Consider the following 25644-nt stretch of genomic DNA (forward strand, 5'->3'; position numbering starts at 1 on the left):
ATAATCGAGATATAACCACTGATAGCTTGACTTTGTTAGCCAAAAAACCAGAATGCCTGGTCACATCGCTTGCAAATGCTTCTTGCTATGAGATCGGAGGCTCATTAATTTGTCAAAGAAAGAGTTAGTTTACTTGCATTTCGAAGCAATCAAAAGAAATATTTCTTAATCGATTAAGCTTTCTAACTGATTAATTAATTTATTGATGTATGACAACAAACCATAACAAAGCTCACCAACCCCTCACATGCAAATCCTGACATTGCGCTGGAAAGTAGCAACGCGTAAACATGAAATCAAAGGGTTATCTGTGTTTGGTTATCTTGAATAAGCTTTGAGCAGTTGAATAAGCACAGCACAGCACAGGGCCAAATCTATAAGAAAGGTCAAGAGATACTTCAGGAGAACAGGGTAGGTGTTATGGGGTCTTAGTACAAATGCAAGATTGTCAATTGGTGAGCTGTCTGTAACCTGTCATTCCAATCATTCATCTTCTCCCAAACCCTAACCATCTTAACTTCCATATTCCATTATGTAGTTTGTATTCTTTGAAACAAGAATATCATACACACCTAACTCCAGGCTGCTTTTGGTATTGTTATAGTTAGCCAATTATAAGTGCTACCTCCTCATCTACGAACTCAACTTCTGGAATAGGAAACAATCACCCCTCTAAGTGATTGATTTCATCTACTTTGGCCAAAATAATATAACCAAAGTAGAAGATAGTCTTGTTGAAATGGGTTTTTTCAATTTGTACGGGGGACAAAAATTTACATGCATGCTAAAGCTCGTCAATTTACTGCAATGGGCATCAGAGAGCCATTAGAAGGCACAGCATGGCCAGGCAACAGAAAAGAAGAAGCATATAATGCACTTCTTCCTATAATATAATTACTTGATTGTTATAATTTTCAGAGTCTCCACATCTATTTGAAATAAATAATCGTTGACATACATTGTAAAAATTCATACTTATTATTATGTTATTAACTCAAATTCTTATTATTAGTGTGAATAACTTTTTTTTTTTAAGCATGAATTAAATTTAATATGGACAAAAGACATATTTATTTCCCAACTATCACCCAATTATCTATTGAATCCCCACACAATAATAATTCTCAACTAGATTCCCCGTCTATTGAACATTATCCAATCAACCATCTCCTTAGAAGTCTTGCCTTCAGAAACATAAAAAAACAATTATCTGATTAGGCAAAGTATTAAGAGAATTTTGTGATACTCCAAACTGAATCTCTCTGTCTCAGCCTTATTTTTCATTGTGCCTATTGCTTTTGTATATTTGTCATATGGTATTTATTTATAGTCGTGTTGATTCCATCTTCAATGATTTTGGACATGTTGTTTCCTGTATTAGTTTGAGATACAGCTCTGATTAGGCAGTTTTTCACATCTGTAGTAGAGGACTTTTGAGCGTAAGGACGAGGTCGAAAAGCAGTGTAGTAATGCTGCGGTGTTGGTTCGATTATCTAATCTGCCAGACCCCATTATTCATCACAATTTTTTTTTCCTTCCTTGAGATGGATGGCAAGGCTCGAACTGTAGCAGCATCAAAATGGTGTAGACAATTGTCCGTCTCTAGCCCCCATTTCTTAAGTTTATAACAAATTGTTCATATGAAGGTCCCTCAAATTTGTGTAAGCAATTTGGTGATCGTGTGGATAGATTGCTGAGCCAGCGAAATGGGTTGGCGATACTTCGTTTTTAACTCCACTGGGCTTGCCGGCACCCAGATAACTGTGATAATGATTTAAATCTTATTGATAAATGGATCGGTGTTGGGATAGCTGAAGAAGATCCATTCTCCGAGTCGGAGGAAAATTCTAGCTTAGATGAACCATCTTTTGGGTCAGAGGAAAATTCCGTCTTTTGAGTTGCCTAGGTCGATGTGTGGTTCCTAGACATTGAGAATTCTTAAGTTAGATCTCCAATACAAGTGTCTTGAAGAGCCCAGTGGAGTGTTTGCTTCTCTTGAGCATCTCTCTTTGAATTCTATGTTAGGTTCTGATTCTGAAAATGCTCGAAAAAAGTAAGATATCCAATGCTTATACTCACCTGTTACAATTGTTTTATGCTGAATTATTTAATGTTTACTAATGTTAGTGATGCTGCAGTTCAATTCCTTCACAATCACCTTCCTGATGTGTTTGATGATCTCCAGTAATTGGTCATTACAGTGAATGGCTGTCTGAAGGACTACCACTTTCCAGTTTTAGCTTCCATCCTGACGCGATCGCCTGATTTAGAATCTTTGTCCATGACTTGCAATGAAAATCGATATCAGCCTGACTGTTCCAGGGTGAGAGTGGTTGGGAATTAGCAGTAGTCTCTCCATGTTGCCTACACATTCCTTTACCTCATTTTTTTGTCTTTTTGTTTCAGAAGTTGAAGAATAAGACAACCCAGTTTTGCAAACAGAGAGAAGGATTTGGCAACCTAATCGGTCACCAACTGCAAGAAACAGAAATAGAAGTGAAAGGAAAAGGTCATCAGGTTGGGGTTGTGGAAAATTTGCTTAAGATTGCCAAAGGGTCGAAGAAGATGATCATCATTTCCTCAAAAGCAAACTTGAAATCGCTGTCAAAGACTGGTTACATAATTCCAGGGCAGCATCTTTATTGTTCAATTTGAATTTAGTTGAGAAAGAATTTCACGTTGGAGAATACAAGAGGACTGATTTTCGTTGGAAATTGATTGCAGTGAAGGAACATTTTTATGAATAATCTTGGGCTGTATTTAGTTAGTATTTCAAAATAAAAAAAATAAATTCAAAAAATATAAAATATGTTTAGCTAAAAAGATAAATTTAGAATAGTACTTCCTTTTTTCCAAGCATAGCATAATTTCCTTCCCAGTTGACCCAGCCCTTTCTTTCCTCCTTGAAACTGCACAAACCAGCCGATTATTCCTCCTCCAAACCCAGCATTCTTAGTGTTTTTTCACCAAAAACCGCCGTCCCCAACGCGATTTGTAGCCTGCACCGCCGCGACCACCACTCCTCAGTCGACAAATCTAGGTAAACATCCTTTATTACTCATTATTTCATGGGTTTCATATTTATTTTGTGATTGTTTGAGCGTTGATTGGATTGTTGTTTAGGGTTAAGTTTTATATATTAGGGTTTGTTGATTTGAGATAAATTAGGATTTAATTGATGCGATTGGTGATTATTTCATGCAATTGAGCATGTAAATAACATCAACAGTTCTCATTTGCAGTGATGAGGCCAACGTTGGATTGCTTAGAGATAATGAGAAGGCCAAGATACTCTTGTTGTTTTGTTACAATAGTATTGCAATAGGAAGCGACGACAGCAGGTTTTTAGATTTTCTATTCCATGATGTCCTCAACTTTTCATACAAAAAAAAGTGAAATACCGCTATAGATTAAAATCATGCAATATTATAGATTAATATTCCGTGATTTTTTATGGGCCAAAATACTCCTTCCGGGTTCTTTTGGTTATTGATACTGTAACTGATTACACTTTTTTTTGGTCAATTATTTTTTTAAAATTGTTTTGTGTAAGCAAAGACCAAAAACATAAACTTTTTGGCTTTCTGATGTAATTGAATGTGAAATCTCTGTTATTCAATTGTGCTCTCTCTGATGGTGAAGCAATTCTTTGGAAATTCGTGTTTTGGTTCATGGGTTGCTGTAGAAATAAACAATAAGATTCTTTATTCTTTTTGTTGTTTTGGTTCTTTTGTTCCAGTCTGATGTTGTTGCATTTGTTTATGGTACTATATTCAATCCAGAAAATGTTCTAACTTTCAAATCCCTGTAACTTTTCTTGCAGTTCAGACTTCAGATTCCTGCAAATGGTGAATGCCACTAAAGGGTTGTTCATATCCTGGTAAATATCTCATTAGCTTAAAACCTTTTCAGCCAAGGAAATTGAGGAATTGTTTAGTTGTTAATGCATTTCTAGCCATCCATTCTTGGGCTGGTATGTGATTGTCATCAATGCGATAATTTGAGGCCATTCGTTGCTTGCAATGTAATGGCCAAGTAGGTGCATTTAGACGTGCATATATTTCATGCATGAGGTGGAAGCTTTTGTTTAGCTTCACCTTTCTTGCTCCAATTTTTTTTAGCGAAGGACTTCTGTCATGTTTGAATGCTTCGCTACCGGCATCACAGAAGTTCATCATTCATATTTTGGACAGCTCTCACATGTTTATTCAACCCCATGTGTCTGAAATGATACGAAGTGCAATTGCAGACTTCAGAGAGCAGAATTCCTACGAGAAGCCTCTTTAATTGGTATATCTTTTCCCTCTTTTATGGTATTTGTATCATAAACACTCATTGGACCATCGTATCCATACTTAAGCTCATCAATATTTCAGTTTGCGTTTGTCATGCAATGCAAATCAAAGCCTTCTTGCTAATGGAACAAAATATCCACAGGCAATATCCGTTTTAAGTCGGAGTCTACTGAAGGGTATGGAGTTGAAACGTGTTTTCCTGTATAACTCCCTAGTATTCTTGTAAAACAAGAGAGAATACGTGGGGTGTATTTGCCATGTTTGCTTTGGCATCAGGAGGAGTTGAGGTTAAAATTCAAGTTGAAGTGTCCCTCTTTGATCAGGTTTCTTGTAGCTTAGAATCTTTACCTTGAGAGTTCCGTGAACTAAATGTAATACAAGTATTTTACCCTCTACAAGTAAGGATTCTTGAAGCCATTTAAGTAGCAGGTTGTCCTACACGTTTGTTTCATCTGACCAGGTCGTCGGCACATCATGAAGCAACATGAAAAAAATTCTCCCCTCCATGTATGCTTGATTTTTTGTGTTATTTTTTTAATGTATTTCTGCGAAATTTATCTGAAATCGAAAACGAAAAGAAAAAAGTGGAAGGCTGAAAGAAAATTAGTTTACTGTGGATGTAGACGAGCTGTTTACGATCTTATTGGAAAGAGACTTGGTCTCAACGTCTCAATACATAAAGCAGGGTGAGGATGTTCTTTCACATTGGAAAGGAAAAAACAAAAAAAAGAACAAGTTTGATTGATAGGATTATAAAGTACCATAATATAGTGATAATAACATCAAAATTTTGATTAACAAAACGTTATTGGTTTAAATTATTATGAAATCAGGACATTCTTGTGGTGGATTCTGCCCGATTAAGTTATGTTTTGGATTCCAGCTGTGATGCTAGCTCATTCTTTCACACTCCAGCCCGAGTATAACCCAGATTAGAAGAAAAGACGAGTATTTTACCTTCACGCTTATACATGCCATATTTGATCGTCGTCGTAATAACAGAAAATCAATAAAGCAAAAAAACCAAAGATAAGTACAAAAAGGAAACTTGACGAACAGAGCCCCCTGCAAAAATCTGGGTATCCAGAGTCGCGAAAACCATTTACTGTATTCACAAGTGCTTCGGCGAGCTATTTTTAATACCTGTTTAAACAAGCCACAACTGATCATGAAGATGATTATTTATTGGTCCCTTAACATTTCTTCCCTCCATCCATGATTAACCTTAGCAATGAAGTCTTCAATTCTCTTCTCCAGATTCTCATCAATCTCTTCGTCAACATCTTGCCAACCAATCTCAGCAGCGCTTCCATTGTTGTTGTCGTCTTCATTACAACCATCAGAACAACTGTGCTTCTCGTCATCATTGTCTATGCCATTGCCATTGTCATTGTCCTGGGCCTTCTCATTATTGTCATTCTCGCCCTTAATGGTGAAACATATGTCCCCTGCAACATCACATGAAGGTTCAGCATTCTCATTGGCATCTCCACATGAAGACAGTAAAAGCGGCAAGAGTTCATCGAGTTCTTCTTTGCATGGCTTATAACTCCAAAAGATGATGACCACAATTAAGAAATTGAACAACAAATACAAAAGGACAGCAGATGAAAAGTTCACAACCAGAGCAGCAGCTAAAAAGAAAGTTAAGAATACTGGCAAGGCAACAAGCTTCATTTCTAGTGCACAATTTGACGATACAGCTAACCAAATAAACCACAGCGCATGCTATGCTGTTGATGCCGCTTTTCTATAATCATTTGCAGTCGGGTTTCAGTTATATAGTTGCATGAGGTTTTTTATAAGAACAAGAAAGGTGAAACTCTCAGAAGTTGCTCTGTTTTAATAATTTATTAAATGCACAGAAGTTTAGACCAAAAATGTCGAGCAACACAAATTTTCAAGCATAAGATAGAAACTTCTGCAGAGCTTCTTAGATTGCGGCTTGTAATGCTAGCCACCTAACGTGTTCTCGTGTCATCAATCTAAAACAGATTCAAGTTTACGCCAATTCACGAACAAGCTAAACGTGGACAGATGAAGCTTGTAAACCCAGGTAAATAAAGATCTCATCTGATGATGATTTATAACATTTTACTCCTTTTTCTTTATATGCCCTAGAGGGGCTTCTTAAGGTTCCTTTGAGTCGGATTTCAAACTTTACTCATGAGACTCAATGGACCAGAGCTTAAGCCGGCCAGCATGCTTGTAGTAGGTTCAGGTCCTGCAGCAGGCCCAGAGTCTCCCCCTTCTCTTCTACTTGATTAGTGAACCTTCAGTGAAATTTCCTGTAACGAGCTTCCCGTTCAACTTTTTCAAGATAGCGACTGTCGGCGCGTATTGACAAAACATCCATTGAATCCGATGTTAACAGCTTTTTTTTTTAAAAAAAAAAATAAAGATATCCTCTGATGGACTTCGATTAGTTTTTTTTTTTTTCTTCCAAATAATCTTAAAAGTATATTTTTTATACGATTGATGCATTTAAAAAATATATTTCCTGAACCATGGTCAAATTTAAAAAGTCAAAAGAGAAAAGATACCTTGTAGCCTCCTCTCTGCTGGTTGATTTAACGCGGTATGATGGGCACAGAAGAAAAGAAGCCGTGTGCCACAGTTTTGCAACTAGAGATGGAGTTTTTTAACTAGCTATGTTATAAAAATAATAGTTCTTATATTAGGTAGACAAATAAAGAGATTTTTATTTATTAAAAAGATAAAGAAATTTTTATTGCATTTTATAATGTGAGAGATACCAAATCAATAAATTTAAATACTGAAAGACAAGCTTTTATATATATAAAATGATGACATTTGACACTTTTAAAATTAATTAATTTAAGTTAATTGATTAAATATAGGAATTAATTAATTATGAATGGCATCTGCTCTTAAGCTATGAAGAGGTTTGCCTTTAAATTTTATTTATATTATTTTGAAAATATATTATTTTTTTTATAAATATCAATTAGAAAACAATTTTTTTCTCTATAAATTCTCTGTTTATATTTATCAAACAAAACATAAATTCTTAAAAAAATAATAGAATTTATTGTTTATAAATTTAAAATTTTATTATATCTTAAAGATATATTATTTTAACCTTACATCAAATATTATGAAAATAATTAATATCACGAAGACAATGAAAATTTGTTTGATATATCCGCTAACCGTATTACATGTGTTTGAAGACTTGAGATTTTGTTTGATATATCCTCATGCTGGTAACTTGGGGTAAAAAAACTCGTCTAGTTAGGCTTGTAATTAACACAAGAGATCTTTACAGGTAAATTCTTCGAAGTTCTTTACGAACTTTCTTACAAAGCCCCAAATTGGAGTTCGAACTTTATTGGATGGCCTTCATTTTTATTTTTATTTTTATTTTTATTTCCTAATAAATATATTTTCAAATTCATTTATATAATAAGATTTATTTGTTTGAAATTTCACCATCTTACCCAACTCGTAATTTACCAAGGAAAAACATATAACTGGATGAAAACTTTTTTGTTTCCTGGTTATTTTTTACTTATTTAATTTTTAAAAATATTTTTTATTTATAATGTTTTTATTGTTTCTCCTATTTTAGTTTAAGAACTATAAAATTATTTAGTCTAAAAATATTTTTTTTCTCATTAGTTTAGGACTAAGACTAGTATAGATAGAATTATTTATCTTATATTTCTTAACAAAATATTATATTTATTATGTTTTTATAGATAGCCCAATAAGTTAACCTGATGATTGACTAATCTTGAATCTAATCCAAATTAAATTAGTGAAAAAACTTTTTTTTTTCATTTAAAAAACTAGCATATATAAAATAATTTATCTTGTAATTCATAAAATAAATATTATATTTCTTATGTTTTTTTAGAATCTAGTCCAAATTAGATTACTAGAAAAATCTATTTTTTTTATAAAAAAAAAAGATTTTTCAAGCTTTTATTTCAAAAAAAATTATTAAAAATTAGTTGACCTGGTCAATCTCCACCCATCACCCCAGATCATCCTCCAACCCAAATAGAAGAGTAGTATGATAAAAAAAAAAATAGAAATATCTTTTTACCAAAAAAAATCCAAAATAAAAAGGTTTTTCTTTACGGGCCACAGCAGCAAGAGCCATCCCAATCAAGAATCACGATTCCATAGCTTGCACTATCACAATGAAGCGCGTTTGGGCCTAATATGTGAGTGAAAGTACCGACTACCGAGACTTGCCCAGTGTTAATTTGGACCAACCAATATTCTAGATTTTTCTTTTTTAAGAAAAAAAGGTGGACCAGAGATAGGGTAGTTGGGCCTGCAGTCACGATTGCATGATTGGGCCTATTGATTGGTTTTTGGCCAACCAGTATGGGTCAAGGCCTAAAATGGTCATTAAGTAAAAATTGAAAGATTTTATAATAATTATCTCTGCAGGTGACTGATGAGAGTACATGTAATTATATATTTCAAACAGTGAGAATTCTCTAAATGAGTTTTTAAAGTAAAGTACGTGTTAAGAAAATGACGCTCAACTCATATTTAAATTCCATAATCTGGAAGAAAAACTTCCACGGATTTTGATAAAAAAAAATTTATATATTTCACCGACAATAAATATTAAACCCTATAAAATTAACCTTACCAAACCATAAATTACTATAATTATTAAACCTGACTCGCCGTCGATACTTCTCCACCTCACAGTCTATAGCCTGCCTGTCTTGGTCTGAGTTGAGAGGCTGAAGGGAAGATCTCTGATGCTCCTATCAATATCAGGTACCGGATTAATCATATCGAGCGAAGAACCCTAACTTGCTATCGTATCAAAGCGATCGGGGAAAGAAGCTTACCCGAACCGAGCAAATGCTTTCACTGTCTTCTATCCCTGCTGGAATAAAATCTTAATTATGATTTAGGAGGGTTAATCAATCCGGGATAACTTAATTTTTTAAAAAGGTTAAAATAAAATTATGTTAAATTTTTTTAAAAAAAAATCAATCAATTTTTTATTAGATTTTGGATTATAATTTTTAATTGAGCCAACCAAATCATTTTTTCCCTTCTACTTCCTTATAAAACCTCGATATAGATTATATATACCACCATCACAAAAAGTTAAGCAAAGCAACGCCTTTGTTTTTGTTTTTTGTTTTTTAAATACGTACTTAATCAAGCCTTCTCGTTTTCTACTTGGTAATTACTTGTCTACTCTTTTTATGGGATACGTGTTTACATGTTATTGATTGAGTGCAAAGAATTTTGATTTTTGATTTATTTTATCGAAAAAATAGTATATATGCAAATAAACAAACAATAAAATAACATTGCCCCTCTCATGCATATTCTTATATGCTACAGAAAATTCTAACTGGAACACAAGCATACGTATAATTGGCTTAAAAGTAGATATTTTTCTTCTTTTCGTGAATGGATCGTACTCCATTATTTTTGCATCAATGATTAATGTCGTCTATACCCTCCACTATCCTTTCAAGATTTGTCCTTTTAATTACTGTTTTAATTTGTCCATACTGTGTGCCCTTCCATGCATCCACCAGGCCATTCACCCCACATGAAATTTGAATCAATTAAAACAATACTCTCACTCGAGTTTTTTTTTTAATTTTCTTTGACATTCTTTCGGTTAAATTTGGATTTTCTTATAAAAAAATTAGAATAGTAATTTAAAGATTTTAGAAGATCAATATCATATGAAAAAGTTTTTAAAAAATAGCAAATTTTCATCTTGACATATATACTTCTAAAATACAATACTTACTGAATATTATTATTTCTAAACATGATAAGATAATTATTATATTTTATAAATTCAATAATTTAACATGTCGGACTTCATAAGCCGGGCATGTTATGGACACCCCCCCCCTTTAAACTCTAGTGATAAAAAAACAAAAAAAAAACAAGCCTGCAGATAAAAGAAAATGGTGTGGGGTTGTTAAAAAGAAGTTGTTAATCATATTTCGTCATGGTTAGAAACTGTGAAAAAATTATAATTAATATATTTATTGAATATCATGTTTGTAACTTTAATTAACTATCAAACGGTGATATTTTGTTATAAAACTTTTTATTTATGTCCCATTTCACTATTTATTTGCATTCCATGCCCAATTTTTCCGGAAAAAACATGTATAGAAAAGGACATGTCAGCCAACCAGCCACCCACCCATTAATATCCGCTCCTTTTCGAGTGTGGTATGCGCAAGTTCTTCAGAAGCAAAGCGAGCTAGTAGAGTTTTAACGTTAAAGAAAAAAGCAGGACCTAGAGGGCTATTGCTAGATTTTCTGAGAAAAAGAAGGGCATGGAGAAGTTCACAGAATTGATCCACCTCTTTGTCACTGTATTCCTCTCCACCTTCGCTAGCTTAATGGTGCTTCCGGCCGTAACCGATGTCACCATGGTAGCAGTTTGTCCAGGTCAAGATGAGTGCTCCCTTGCCATTTACCTCACCGGATTCCAGCAAGCCGTACGCTACTCTCTTTATATTTTTATTTATTTTCCTTCATCTTTATCCATTGGAGAAATTGCGAATTCTCAGTAGGGGTGATTGATTATGCATTTCTTTAATTTGCATGGCTTACATGATCTCTGAAGAGACGATGGAGACTATAAACAGAACCAGAAAGGGTTTTCAAGAAATTCCATATGAACTCATTTTCTTTAATAGAAAACAATCAGTGCATGTCCATGTGCCTTTTAATTTAATCACACAAGACAATTAAAGAACTATTTAAAAAACATTTCTTTTGGAAGAACACACACAAAAAAAAAGGGTTCTTGAGGTTTCCCAGAAACTCATCTTTTTTAATTGAAAAAACCTTAGTGCCATATATACATATGCCCTTTTCTAGTACCCTCTTGATGTCTATATCAATATACGCCATGCAAGGATATGTAGATGGCGATGGCGTATCATTTGGCTTGCAACTCTTCAGTGTCTCTTCAGTGTCTCTTCTGTGTCCCTTCTGTCTACCCACAGAGTTCCACCTGCAACTCAAACCTACCAAGAAAGATGTTGATAGCCATGCATCCATCTGCATAACAGGCAATATCATGATCTTTTTCCTCGGAGGTTCCCTAGCAGAACATGACATCAACTTTCATCTTACATGACAAAACTGGTTAGTTAATTACTAGTTAAGGATGCAGAAGCAGTACTGAATTTTATTCATTTGATGAGTAATTCTTTCTGAAATAAATTTCTACTATCAGTTATTGATGAGATGGATCTCACTGATCAAATGGTTAGATTTTCTCAGAAAATTAATCTTAATTTCAGGACAAATAGCATCACTCTTTTATTCTTGTTTAATATTTCTTCACAGTAAGTTTTCTTAGATACTATTTATGATGTGTAAACAAGGGTGTCTCTCTCCATTCTCATCACAGCGACACTTACCCCACTCCTACAGGAAGACAAAATCTAGGGCTATAATTGAAGTAGTCCAATACTCATAACTGAAGTATTCCAAGTACTCATAATTGAAGTCACTTCTGTTTCCCACTATTGATGCATCTATGTCTTAGAGTACTGTTTGTTAATGTTTTTTTGTTTTTTTTATTTATTTTTAATACAGCATACCTGAATAATTTAAAATCATAAAAAAGATAATTTAAAATTATTTTTTAGATGCAAAAACAATTTAGTTACTTGGAAGAATCAAGAGTTTTACTTGAGCCTCAAAGGGGGCAAGAAGGAAATGATATAAAATACTATTAATTACTTAGTGATGAATCTATGATGCAGATTATAGGATTGGGAACAGTTGTGATGTTGCCGCTTATTGGGAATCTATCAGACCAATATGGAAGGAAAGCTCTGCTCACGCTTCCTATGACTCTCTCCATTATTCCTTTAGGTAATCATTCCTTATACAGTTAAGGTGTTTGTTACTAGAAGTATTTTTTAAAAATTAATTTTATTTTTATTTTTATTTTTATTTTAAATTAATATAATTTTAATGTTTTTAAATTATTTTGATGAGAACATCACAATTTCACAAATCAATTTCATAGTTATCCACAAGCTATGATTGTTGTCCTCCTAAGTGCCCGGAGGGATATGGTCCTACTGCACAAGGGCCCCACTGGCACAATGGATCGGTGGTGTGATCGTAAGCATGTCTTTTCATCAAAAATATCTATCTAATGGGTATACATGGCTTTGCATTTATTCACGCATGTCGGCATCTTTAGCGGTGTCGTTTTTGTCAAACCAGCTTCACCCATTGTCAAATATTTATTAAACCACCGCCCCCACCCCAGTTGAAAAACTTGTAATTTTCTAGATTGAGATTTAATTTAAATTATAAAAAAACTATATTTTTAAAATACAATAATTGATTTACCCAGTAACCTGGGTACAAAAGCTAGTATCTTCTCCCAGCTCATTCAACAATTATTTTTATATTTAAATGCGTTTTAAAAATTTATTTAATTTTAAAAAATTAAATCCATGGTTTTTTAATGTTTTTTTTTATAATTTTTACATGATAATGTTAAAAAATTTAAAAAATATTTTAATATATTTTTAAATAACATATAATGTACACCACGGCACTAACGACAGTTGACTTTTGTCATAATCTGATGTTCTGTTGCGTTCACTTTTTCTTTCTCCTATGTAACTTGTAGTTGGTGAACCGTCTTTATCATTCTCACATTTTCAGAAAAAAAATAATTCCAAAATTTGTAAATTCTTTAATCACAGAGAGGTCACGTTTCTTGACTTTTGTCAACATCCGTCATGGTATCCTTAGGAACCGCCAAGTATTAGTGTCGGACGGCTCTAGAAATTTCTTGACATGTGAATCTATAGCATTCGTAAAGTGGCCCCCCGCACAGGAGCTAGTGATAGGGGAATCTAGGATATAGGCTGGATTTTAGCCGTTACATTTTTCATATTAAATTAATGAAGATAAAGGAAAATAGAATTTAATTTCTTTAGAATTAAGCCTTCTAATCAAATAAATTTATTCAACATCATGAAAGTCTTCTTCACAATATTATTACAATTTTTAAATATTAAAAAATAATATTTTTCTCTTGCTTGAGATATTTATCATTTTACATTTAATCTATTTATCACTATTTTTTTATTTTTATTTTTATAGTATTTTTTCTTTATATATTTTTTTGAAAAAAAAATATTATTTTCTATTTTTTATAATTTAAATATTTATCATTCTATATTTGACTTATATATATCATTTTTATTTTATTTTAATACTGGAGAATCAATACCTTGTTTATGATCAATTGAAATGGAAAGATTTCAATTGAAAATAAAAATTGATTTATTTTGCTTCTAAATTTTTTATTTTTTTACACATTCCCAAGGTTTGGTATTAAAAATTAAATTGTTGTTGTTGTTGTTGTTATTTGATTTATTTATCTATTTATTGCAGTTATATTGGCATATAGCAGGACAACCGGGTTCTTCTATGCCTACTATGCGCTCAGGACCCTCACAGCTATGATCTGTGAAGGGAGCATCGACTGCCTTGCTCTTGCTTACGTGGTAGTTATCTCTAATCAATCTAATTACTTTGTAGCAACTTTTGCTTGCCAGACGATATGTCGTGGGGCAGTTCTTACCGTTAAGTTTCATCTCCTAAAAACATTCAGGCAGACAACGTTTTAGAGAGACAAAGAACATCAGTATTTGGAATTCTGTCTGGCATAACAACAGCCGCGCTTGTCTGTGGAACCCTAGCTGCTCGTTTCCTCTCCACTGCTTTGACATTTCAGGTTTCTGTTGCTAAAAATACCTTAAAAGAAGTGTGCCTCTCTTTTGGCCACCGTTAGTTAACGTTGTTAGTCCATTCTAGGTTGCCGCATTGGTGTCAATGCTTGCCGCCGTGTACATGAGAATCTTCGTCGAGGAAAGTCTACCAAATAGCGAAAATTTGACGCAGCCAATCTTGAAGAGCGGACAGGATGATCACTGTCAAGATGATGGTGATTTACCCAGGAAGATGATGGTATCTAAGAAGATTCCATCAATTCAGGCTGTCATTAGCTTGCTGAAGAGCAGGTAGGAGTAGTTAAGGATTGAGTATAAGGCAAATGCAAAAACATCTTGTGCTTTACTCGAACCGCCACAGTTCATGTTCTTCTAGTAAGATATCAGATTCTGTGACTGTGTTGCAGCGTAACATTTTCGCAAGCAGCAATTGTTGCATTCTTCAATAGTCTTTCATATGGTGGACTGCAGGCTTCTATCATGGTACAGAACTCTCTTCCTTAATGGTGATGTTACTCTCTTTATAGATCGTCAATCTTAATAATCTGAAAATGCCTTTTCCACCAATAGAGCTGATTACAACGCCAAAACTTCTGGGAAATTCAATTTCTCAGTTAAAGTCTAAAATGTTGAACTAAGTGAAGAGACAAACAAGAACAACCAAGTAAAGGTTGAAAACACAATTGAACAACCCTGAAATGAGACAGCATATTAGGAAATATCCATAACATTCATCAGAATTTCTGGTTTCCAACTCGAATGATTTGTGCTATGCAGTACTACTTGAAGGCTCGTTTTCACTTCAGCAAAAACCAGTATGCTGATCTAATGCTACTTCTTGGTGTTTCAGGAATGGCATCACAGGTACGCATTTACAAAATTGCGTGTTGCTAAAATATTTATTTCTTTCCTCTCAATATCTTCTACTCCTTTGCGTTTCATATCACATAATTGTCGGCTGATAAATTCAGTCACCGGAGCTTATTACCCAATTCTAGTGAATTTCACAGCTGCTTTTCATGCCCTTGTTGTCACCACTTGTAGCAGAGGAAAAACTACTGGCAATAGGGCTTCTAGGGGGCATTGCAAATGTAAGAGCCTTAACCTTACTTAGCTTGTTTGCGTTTATTCATGCTGATGAACTAAGACAACACAAGTTGGCCTAAAATGCTGGTGATTTTACCCGAAATCTTGCAGGCACTGCTGTACAGTGTAGCATGGTCACCTTGGGTAATGCTTGAACTAATTTACATTTTTTTTGCATCTTTTATTCCAGATTGTCCTCTTCTCCTTGAGATCGTGGTATTATATCTCAGTTTTTTGAGTTCTATCTTCTGATTTCTTTGTGTTTATGAAATTGGTGGACCATGTGTAAGAAGATGTTGATTTCTCTTACTGTTTTTCTTTTCCGATTCTTGTTGCTTATGACACTGAAAGTAAGTTTCCATTGTGGGCAGGTCCCGTATGCCACTACCATTTTTTCGGTTTTTGCAGTTTTCATCCCTCCGTGTGTAAGTAATTTACTCTCATCTTCATGAAAGATCTCTTTGACTGAGGAAGTCTTATTACTGATGTAATTCCTACAGTTTCGCAGCATCGTGTCCAAACAAATAGGGCCTAATGAGCAGGTAACACTTAGTTAAGAATGGCTGAAGTCTTCTGCTTGATACTGATAGCCTCCATTTTCTCTGTATATTGTAAACGCGCTTACAGGCTCGAACTTTTCAGAAAGTCATCAGAACCAATCTTCTGTGTATTTTGATCTGCATTTTAACTGTCAACAAAGAGCAAAATCGTTAAATGCAGCCCATCCATCTTTAACTGATCACGTTTTTAACTAGAGGAACAAGGACACCCCAATTCATTCATATTTTTCTTCGACTCATAAAAACTCATCTCAGGGGAAGGCTCAAGGATGCATTTCAGGAATAATCTCCTTGGCAAACATCATCTCCCCCTTAATCTATAGTCCTCTGACAGGTATGTGAAAATTGACAAAAGTGAAACTTTATGAACTGAAGTCATCAGAATTAACTTCTCCCTCTGTTCTCCAGCTCTATTCCTGTCTGAGGATGCACCATTTAATTTCCCTGGCTTCATTTTTTTGTGCATTGGATTTTCAACAGTATGAGCTTTACCCTAATCTCTCTTTTCTACTGTAATACTAGAATTTTTCTGATGGCTCATGGATTTAATGTCGTGAATAATGTTGTGCAGATGATTGCGTTCTTTCAGAGTCTTCTGATAAGGCCTGCTCCTCCTATTTCAAGTCACAAAAGCAGCAGCAACTGCATTCTAGCCTAGACCTAGTGTGATTGGAATTACCCTTTTAATGTACAGGAGGAAGCTCTCTACAAACTTCATGTACCACTAGTGGTGATATTCCAGAGAGCCCCTCATAAGAAAGCTAAGAACAGAGCTTGGAAGAAGTTCTCCACACTGTTATATGCATAATAGACGTTCAATTCGCGTACAAGCACCTGCCAGAAATCTTTATGCCTCAGCCTTTTCTTTAGATGGGAGATTAGAATTTAATGATATGAATCTTCTTCAATCACAAAGAAGCAGCATCGTCGTGTTTAACTATCTACAGCTGGGAAAAAATTACAAAAAAAACAAAGGAATGGGTGATTTTCTGTGCCCCTAGACACATCTCCCTGTTCATTGTAGCAGTGTAATTATGTTTTTCCCCTTGAGATAAAAAAAAAAAAAAAAACTGGTTATGCTTGCAACTGACGGTACAATTATCTTTTGTAAAAGGTGCATTAATCGTTGCAAAATTGAATGAGGATAAATTGATTCGGACACATCTTTTATTACAGTAAAATAACTATTTTAATCTTAAAAGCCAAAAAAAAATTAATTAATTAAGTTTTCACATAGCAGCTTTTTAGTCTTTTTTTTAAACAACTTACATACGGTCATAGCTCTTAGAAAAAAAAATGAAAAGAACATGCAGGGGTTCTGTCTTTTCCATTTAAAATAACAATGAAATTGCAAAACTATCCTTGGAATCCGAATAAAAATCTAAGATTAATTTGAAGGGTGTCTTAGTCTTTCTATTCTGATTTTGTTGTCATTTTTTTATTTAGTTAGAGACTTTATGGTAATTAAATATTATTTAAAAAAAACTGTCAACGCGCGCGCTAGAGCATGATAGTCTCTGTTCCATTCAAGTGGCACATGATGTCCTTTTCTATTGTCAAAAGTCCTACTTCTAAGGCAGCATTGGAAGCAGCGAGTCATCCTTTTTCCAACAGTTTAGCATGTGCTTATGAAAGAGGTCTGGTTAGACTATGATTGAGGTTTTTTTTTTTTCTTTTTCTTATATCTTTTCTCTCTTATTCCCTAGAAATTCACCTATGACCTTCCGAAAAATAATTGTGTACTCGGGTTTGTGATTTTAACAATTTTGGCCCTTCTTCTTTTTTATTATTGTTTATTTAGCTTTTGATGTTTTTTTTTCAATTTCATCCTTGAGCATTTTATTCAATTTGATTTTTTATCCAATTTGATCCCTTTACTTTTGATTGTTATATTTCTATGTTTTATACTTTTCTTTAATATTATTTTTTTGCAATTTCATACCTTTCAATTTTATTGCATTTGTTTTCTTAATTCATTTTTTATCATCATTCTTTTGATTTATATATTCTTATTATTTTCTTGATTTTTTTTCATTTTTGTTGCTCAACATTTAATTTAATATGATTTTTTATCCAATTTTGATCCTTATTCTTTCGATTACTTTTTTATTATTATCCTTTTCTTAGTTTTTTTTGTTTTTCAATTTAGCCCCTGATTATTTTCTTTTACTTTTTTATACAATATTTGGTTTGTATTGTTTGAGTTTTAAATTGTTTTATTATTGAATATTTTACTTTATTTTTTTTTTGCGGTTGCCTTCCAATAGGGCAATTGTTTATTAAATTTGTTTTTTCAAATTCATAATTTGACATTTAATTATTAATCTCATAGCTTCATTGTTTGTTTCATTTTTTTTTGTTGCATTATCTCGATCTCGTATTTTGGGTAATAGTTTAGTCAAGTTAAGCATGGTTGACTTATTTTTTTTAACAAATTGATTTTTTATATATAATTTCATCATTCGGTGTTAAATTATTGGTCCTTGAACCATGTGATTTTCACTTTTATTTATGTTTGGTTATATCGAGTGTGAGTTAGTCAAGCTAACTCAAGTTAGTTTGTATTTTCATACTCAATTTTTTTTATTTAACTTTGGTGTTTTTTCTATAGGTCCTTCTTTTGGAAGTCTTTTTTTTTTTTTTTTTTTTTTATCCTGGTTTCATGTTGCGAGCAGCGGGTTGGTCGAGTTGTCCGAGTGGACTCGTTTTTTTCCTTAATTTTTTTATAACTATTTTTTTCTATTTCATCATTTGTCTTAAATTATTTATCCTTGAGCTTTGTTATTTTTTTTTAATTCTTTTATTGTTTCATTATTTTGAAAGTGGGTTGGTCAAGCTATTCTAGGTCAATTTGCATTTTCTTTATTAATATTTTTTTTTATTTAATTTCGGTCTTTTTTGTTAGGTACTTCTTTTGGAAGTCTTATTTTTGTATCCTAATCACTTGTCTTGAGTGATAGGTTAGTCAAGTCAATCTAGGTTGGCTCAATTTTTTTTTTTAATTTTTTTTATTGAACTTTGGTCTTTTTTTTGAATCCTTTATTTGATATTCTTTTTTTAATCATAATTTCATATTGAGGGTTGTGGGTTCATCAAATTAGCCTAAATTAACTTGAGTTTTCTTCTTCAGCGATATAATTTTGATTTTTTTTGTTTTTATTTTTAATATTAAATTATTTTATTAGATCTTGAACTTTATAATTTCTTTTCGCAGGTTGATTCGGTCTCAAATCTCAAATTACGGGTTTGTCTCCAACTATCACCATCTAAATATTTTTTTTTAATGTTGAAAAAAATTTAATCCAGATTGCGGCACAATGCATAACACAGTACACCTATATAGTGTCATTGCTAAAGCGTAGGGAGGACTATTCTGTTTTATTTTGCTAAACAAAGAAAAAAAAAAAACCTGTCTTAAACTGCAATGTTTCCTGTTTCTGTTTGTAACCAAGTTAAAGCCAGCAGTTTTTTAAATGGAATGATAGATTACCAATGTATATCGTACAAAAACTACTTTCTTGAGCTTTTACAGCTGAAGGGGTGGTCACATAATTTTCTCAAGAAAAAATAAAAACACTTGGAGCTGTCCAAAGTTCTAAGCTTAAAATTTTAGTAGAAACTCCCCATGTTTTTAATCAGTCCAGGTGAGAGGCTCCATGGATTGCTGTTGATGAACAAATGCTTACCGTCAAGGAGATCACATAATTTTGTCAAGATACTTCCGTTCCGAGAGAACGCTTTTATGGCACACCAAGCACTGCTCTTTCCTCGTCACATTTCCTGGACCATAATTTTTTTATAACAGGAATGATCAAAGAGAGCGGAGCAGCATGATTCCCAGATATCGATTCAAGCTTCATTTACTGATAGCAACAATATTTCAAATAAAAATACCAGCCATGATCTGGGAATGACATCATTGACGAGCAGAGACCAGCCAAAGAATTTTATGTAGCAGCCTAAAAGTCGTTTCTGTAATCCGCAAATTTGGTTGGAAGACATTATATAACAGAAAAAAATATACAGAAAAAAAGGAGGAGAAAGTAACAATTGGTGAATGAAAAATTTAAATGCAGAATAACATAGCTAGTCAACACAGCTCAATAACAGTCAAAGCTAAAACCGTATACTATGTACATTTAACTACCGCTTTTTCACAGGCCAAAAGGTTACTAAATGGCATCTCCTAACCCAACGAGTCATCGAGATTTGCAGTATCTCCTCCATCATCTGAAGAAACGTCACTGTTAGCATTGAATGATAGTATAAGCTCTAGAAGTTCCCTATCCATAACCGAGTTCTGCACCACGCTTTCTGGGCTAGTCCTCTGCCTTTGAAGTGAAAATAATTGCAACATCAGATCATCCGGTGAAGCTAAGCGGTACATCCATCCCCTAGCCTTTGGTTTCACCTGAGCAAAAGTTTAAATCAGAATCAACAATCATCATAACTGCCGAGAACATCATCACAATCACAACCATCATCATTACAATCATCATCATTGTCATCATCATTATCAGCATCATCACTGTCTTCATCAATATCAACATCATCACTGTCTTCGTCGTCGTCGTCATCCTCGTCGTCAGAGAAATAATCATTGTCATCGTAATCACTCATGCCAAACCAATAGCAATCACGCATCAGAACCTTTTGAAAACAAGTAACAGCTGAGAAATTAGTTCCCCTGCTGCCCCATATAGCCTATACATGGATATTGTAGCAATCTGGATCCATTACCATCACAATGCTTGTAATGGAGTAAAATTTTATAATAGACTTTAATAGCCCAGTTGAATAAGCCAACCAGACCAGAAAGTTTTAGCCTACCATCTGTCCACATTAAATCCCCACAACACCACTGTTTTTTTGCGTTTTTTCCCATACATGAAAGTTTGGGACAAAAGATAGAGAAGATGACAGTCTCCAAGAATACTTAAAAGTTAAACTGAAAATGTTCCATTTGCAAAATTAAAATTCAGTTATTATTCCCTTTCAAGAACTTGGATCAAAGATAAAGCTACCAAACTGACTGTTGGCATTGGTCCAATGAAAGTTGAAAGTCGCAGGAAAGGATTCTCTTTCTGAACCTTATTATTACAATATATAAACTATTTCTAGTTCAACTCTCATAAAATAATGCAATGACAAGATTTTTAAGGATATGGATTTCAAAACAAACTGGATGAATAAAGCATACCTGTCCAATATCTGTCGGCAGAGTAGCTCTCTCAATAGCCTTTGGGGTCCATATTTTTATATCAGAATCGATTCCACTGCTAGCAAGTGCCATGGTATGAGGATGAGGCTCAGTACAATTTACCACATCCCTATCTGCTTCCATTACACGAATAAGCTCTCCACCCCTTTTCTTCCAAATAAATATCCGACCACAATCAGAGCCGCTAGAAACATACTCACATCTGGGCCCAAAAAAGCTCACACCCTTCACAGTCTCACAATTTCTATGCCCCTTATAAGCTTGGGCAGCATTTTTCCCATCCACATCCATAGATGATGAAGATGCTATAGACCCAGGTTCTACTTCACTTGTATCACTGCCCGTTGAAATTGGGGATGAAAAGGATGGAAATGGAGGATTTCCCAAGCCCATGTCTCTTGTAAAAAGATAGATGAACTCGTTATTATATGAGACTAGAAGCTCACTCTGGTCTGAGAATGACAAGCCTGTAATTCCAGTATCCCCATTACCAATCAAATGCTGAGGACAGAAGTAATCTGCAGGTTGACCAAAATCACTTGACCCATCCCAATTATACTTGCGGATGTCATAAAGTCTAGCAAACTCGTCCATTCCCCCAACTGCAAAGAGATTTGGGTTTCTTGGATCAATAGCAATGGCATTTAGATGGACATATGGCTGGAAACTCCTTGGATCATTAATGGATCGGCAAGTAAAAAGTTCTGTGGCAGACCTAGTTCTCAAATCAAACTGAAATCACAATGACAGTGTCACATAATTGCATGAACCCAGCTACTCAAAAATCAAGAATAACAACATGCAAGGTGATAGCTGCAGGCAATTGTTTTTGGCTTACAAGATTTCTTATTAATTCTAACAAAAGCAAGAGCAGAACTAAAATTGTAATTAGGAAGGGTAATCACAACTCACATGTTGAACCACTCCATCCTCGCCACAAGAATAAAATATATGAGGACTCCCAGGTTCAATAGCCAATTTATGAACTCGTGAATCTTTGTGTTTTCCAAGCAATATAGTCTTCACTTCTCCCCCTTCGAGAATTTGAGCTTGTCGAATCTAAAATTGAAAAAATATTCCTCATTAAGAATGAACAATTCCTACATGCAACATAACATTAAAATCATGCATGCTAAACTCTCTTGGAAAAATAAGCAATTCCTGAATTCAGAATATACCAGGAAAATGTCAAAAGCCCTATATCTTTAGCACAAAAGCACACCAATATAAAACTCGTTCCAAACAGTTAAGCTCAAACAAGGCAGTAATAAGATGGCAACAAATCATGTGCAATGCATATCATAAAATTTGACACACTAACATCCACTCCATTACTTAGAAAAAAAATCACTTCTCTTTTTCTTTAAAATATAGCTAAACCCACAATTCAAAAAAACAAATATCATCTCCAAATTTTATTTTTTAAAAAAAAAAAAAACACCTATTTTTAGTGACATTAAAAGGCACACCGTTTTCAAAACCGGCTATGAATTTCAACTAAAAATCTATTACTAACATCCCTCTGCATCACCTGGCAAAGAAGTCACTCTTCTTTACTAAAACGACTAAACCCACAATTCGAAAATGAATAACATCTCCGACAAATAAAAAAACACCCCTTTTTTAAAGAACTAAGGATACCGAAAGTCAGCCCTTTTCAAAACCGAATTTCAACTAAAAACCTACGCTTTCTTCACAATCACCAACACACTGGCAAAACAATGGAGATATCAGATAAAAGAATGCTGCTTTTTTATATATTTTATATTATTTACCTCGCCATCAGCAGCACAAGTAACAACAGTCCGATCATCAGAAAAAGGCATGAACTTAGCTTGAAACACATTATTACGATGACCCGAATTAAAGGAAAGTTTAACACGCCCAGTTTCCCAATCCCATAAAATCACCCGCAGGTCATCTGAGCCCGATATCAAAACATCGCCACCAGAATTAAAACTCAGCGTGTTCACGCACCCTTCGTGCTTCTCCAACTTCTTGTGTATTTCAAGCCTCAATACAAGATCCTAATAAAAAAACAACAACCAAACACGCCCTTAATCAATTAAGTTTATCAATAATAGCGGAATAATTAGAAAAAAAAGGGGAGGAATCGGGGAGTTACCTCGGAGGCGGCGAGACGGTGAGCGAAATCGCGAGTGGAGAGCTGACCGAGCTCGCGTTTACAAACATTAACTACTGCTTGATCGAGGTCCGTTCTGCTTCTTTTTTTCATCATCTGAGTTCGATTGGTGAGTTGACGGCTGGGCGAATCAGGACGGATCGAGTCGAGTCGAGTGGAATCCTGGAAGTTCTGGTTTTCTCTTTAAGAGAGAGAGAGAGGAGAATCGGTTACAGTATCGGTTAATCAAAATCACTCACCTCTCTTATATATTAGATTTGGGGTGTCGTTTTTATTGTTTTTTTTTTTTAAATGTTTTTTTGTTATTGTTTAGCACAATCTTCAATTACATCCTTTTTTTTATGTAATTATTGCAATATTATCCTTCTACCAAATAATCTTTTACTCTTGCTAAGAACATGCCAAATAATGTTATTGGAGAAGCAATCACAAGGATTTTTCTTTTGGTTTAATATAGCTAGGATGAATATGGATTTATTTTTTTCCCTCATCTCATCTATATCATGTAACGTGTCCTCATCATAAAAAAAAAAAAGGAACAAAAAAGAAAGAATATGTTTCAAAAAGGTGTGTATATGAGTTTTTTTTTTTCTCTGGGAGGAGATGAGACAAACTTGATACTGTAATAATTAGGAAATATTGAGGATAAAATTGAAATTTTTGATAAATTGAGAACCTAATTGAATCTAGATAATAGCTTGAGGGTTTGGATACAGTTTCACCTTATTAGTTTTTTTTTTTTCCTTAGCTTAATGATGTATCTAATTCTAATACCTTGCCCTCAATTTTTTGTGAATTTAATCTTGAGATATTAGGGGAGAGAAATTGTAGTAGAGCAATGAAGAGGGAGTAAAAATGGAAATATAATAAAGGAAAATAAAATGTGATGTATTAAGAAGTAGCAAATGTAGGTAATCTATAGTTTTAGACAGGTAAATAATAGAGAGTTGAAAGGTGATATTAACAAAGAAAACTAAAAGGACCAAAATAAAGTAAAAGTGAGAATAAATAGATCAAATACACAACTAATTATCATAAGTTTTAAGAACATAGTTTTACCTTTTAAAAATTAATTTTTTAATTCTTTTAAATTAATATTTTTTGATATTTTAAAATCATTTTAATACATTAATATTTAAAATAATTTTTTAAAAATAAAAAAAATATTTTAATATATTTTTAAATAAAAAAAACATGTGTTTTAATTGTGTGGGCGTTGATTATCACACGTGGCTTTATGAAAGGTGGAGAAATTACTAGCACTTCTGTTCATTTCAATCAACTTTGTGGTCTTTTTGTTAAAATAAGTTATGTTATTTCCGTTGTCATAATCTATTGAAATACGCTATTTCCATGTAATTTATTAAGTACATTTTTTTTAGAAAAAAAAATTGTCTTTTTTATTTGTATACAAGTTCTATTAAAAATATAATTTTTATTTTTTAAAATTAAAAAAATATGTATAACTAAGTTTTCTATTTGTATGCAAACTATATTAAAAACTGTCTTTTTAAATTTTAAAAAGAGTTTATTCTTTTGTAAAATTAAGAAAATCAAGGGACAATAGTTTAGCTAGATTAGGATTCTTAATTATTTTTTTATATAAATAAAAAAATATTAATTTTCCTATTTGTTTAAAAACTCTATTAAAAATATATTTCATTTTCTTATTTTACAAAAAAAAAAATCAAGGGTAACGTTTTAGCATAGATCAGGATTCTTAATTATTCTCTTCTCAATATAAGAAAACATTATTAAGTTTCCTATTTGTCTACAAACTCTATTCAAAATATTTATTTTTAAAATTTTACAAAAGAATAAACTCCTTTTTTAATTTTTTTTTTAAATATTTTCTTAATAGAGTTTGTCCACAGATATGAAACTTAATTATGTTTTTTATATCCTACAGAAAAGAATAAATAGAATTTATATACAAACAGGGAAGACAATATTTTTAATAGAATTTTTTTTTTTTTTTTTGTATTTTAATAGGTTATGTTGACAATACTGCACATTATTGTAACTGAACATAGTTTTCATTCAAACGCCACGTGGTACGATATCATATCGTGTTAAAGAAGACAACTTGAAAGGACAAGATAATCAAACTCTCTTGAAGGAAATTCCAACAAGATATCAAAAGGATTCACACAAAGGAGACTTCTAGTTATCATCTGATACTGTGAAATTGAATCAGTGCAAATTCTTGACAACGCTTGCGTGATTTGACGATCTGAGAAATTGGGTTTCATCTATTTCTTGTAGCATTGACTGCAGTGCTCAGTATTTTGAGCTGGATCCTTCTACTGTTTAATGCTTCGCATATGGGACCGATGAGACTATAAAATCAAGCAGCAAAGCAAGGGCTGGAATTCCGAGCCATTGATGAGACTATCAGATCATTGCAACTTGACTTGCCAAACGTCTCTCAAATACTTGCCAAGAAATCCTGCAAGTACAATTCCCAGGGATCTTGTGCAATGCAGCTTCAGTCATGAACATCCTATGATTCGAACAATATGGACAATCCTCGAGACTGCTATATCTAGTACCATGCTTTGTTGGACCTATGCTGTAAGGG

General features: G+C 33.4%; 3 protein-coding genes and 1 long non-coding RNA gene across 11 annotated transcripts in view; 2 read left to right on the top strand and 2 right to left on the bottom strand.

Moving 5' to 3' along the window:
- The first annotated feature begins 710 nt into the window (after positions 1–710).
- Positions 711–4911, top strand: LOC118058855 (uncharacterized). Of its 5 annotated transcripts, none has more exons than XR_004689246.2 (4): positions 711–2323; positions 2407–3040; positions 3824–4290; positions 4438–4911. It is a non-coding gene; the product is annotated as an uncharacterized lncRNA (long non-coding RNA). The 5 variants fall into 5 exon arrangements; XR_012170685.1 differs by having other exon boundaries at positions 715–2053; positions 2139–2323; positions 3824–4911; XR_012170686.1 differs by having other exon boundaries at positions 717–2053; positions 2186–2323; positions 3824–4911.
- Positions 4912–10427: 5516 nt separating this feature from the next.
- Positions 10428–16567, top strand: LOC118058857 (uncharacterized). 2 transcript variants are annotated; one of them, XM_073411331.1, is made up of 15 exons: positions 10636–10774; positions 11207–11429; positions 12056–12167; positions 13716–13828; positions 13936–14058; positions 14139–14344; positions 14461–14536; positions 14831–14917; positions 15064–15144; positions 15251–15283; positions 15511–15564; positions 15640–15681; positions 15955–16033; positions 16108–16178; positions 16271–16567. In XM_073411331.1, exons 2-15 carry the CDS (start codon positions 11418–11420, stop codon positions 16355–16357), a joined length of 1176 nt encoding a protein of 391 aa, XP_073267432.1. In that variant the 5' UTR covers positions 10636–10774; positions 11207–11417; the 3' UTR covers positions 16358–16567. The 2 variants fall into 2 exon arrangements, with proteins under 2 accessions (XP_034927518.1, XP_073267432.1); XM_035071627.2 differs by lacking the exon at positions 11207–11429 and having other exon boundaries at positions 10428–10774.
- Positions 16568–19749: 3182 nt separating this feature from the next.
- On the bottom strand, positions 19750–23297 carry LOC118058856 (uncharacterized). Of its 3 annotated transcripts, none has more exons than XM_035071626.2 (6): positions 23046–23297; positions 22696–22947; positions 21833–21979; positions 20900–21652; positions 20190–20349; positions 19951–20110 (listed from the first exon to the last, which is right to left on the bottom strand). In XM_035071626.2, the coding sequence occupies exons 1-6, from the start codon at positions 23157–23159 to the stop codon at positions 20094–20096; spliced, it is 1443 nt and encodes a 480-aa protein (XP_034927517.1). In that variant the 5' UTR covers positions 23160–23297; the 3' UTR covers positions 19951–20093. The 3 variants fall into 3 exon arrangements, with proteins under 3 accessions (XP_034927515.1, XP_034927517.1, XP_034927516.1); XM_035071625.2 differs by having other exon boundaries at positions 20178–20349; XM_035071624.2 differs by lacking the exon at positions 20190–20349 and having other exon boundaries at positions 19750–20110.
- Positions 23298–25011: 1714 nt separating this feature from the next.
- LOC118058858 (pentatricopeptide repeat-containing protein At1g62260, mitochondrial) overlaps positions 25012–25644 on the bottom strand; it is a 3305-nt gene continuing 2672 nt past the window's right edge. The window contains exon 1 of the mRNA XM_035071628.2: positions 25012–25644. This exon is cut by the window's right edge and continues 2672 nt beyond it. The gene's annotated coding sequence lies outside the window, so the exon portion shown is untranslated.

This window comes from Populus alba, chromosome 9 (genome assembly GCF_005239225.2).
Source record: "Populus alba chromosome 9, ASM523922v2, whole genome shotgun sequence".
NCBI classification, from domain to species: domain Eukaryota; kingdom Viridiplantae; phylum Streptophyta; class Magnoliopsida; order Malpighiales; family Salicaceae; genus Populus; species Populus alba.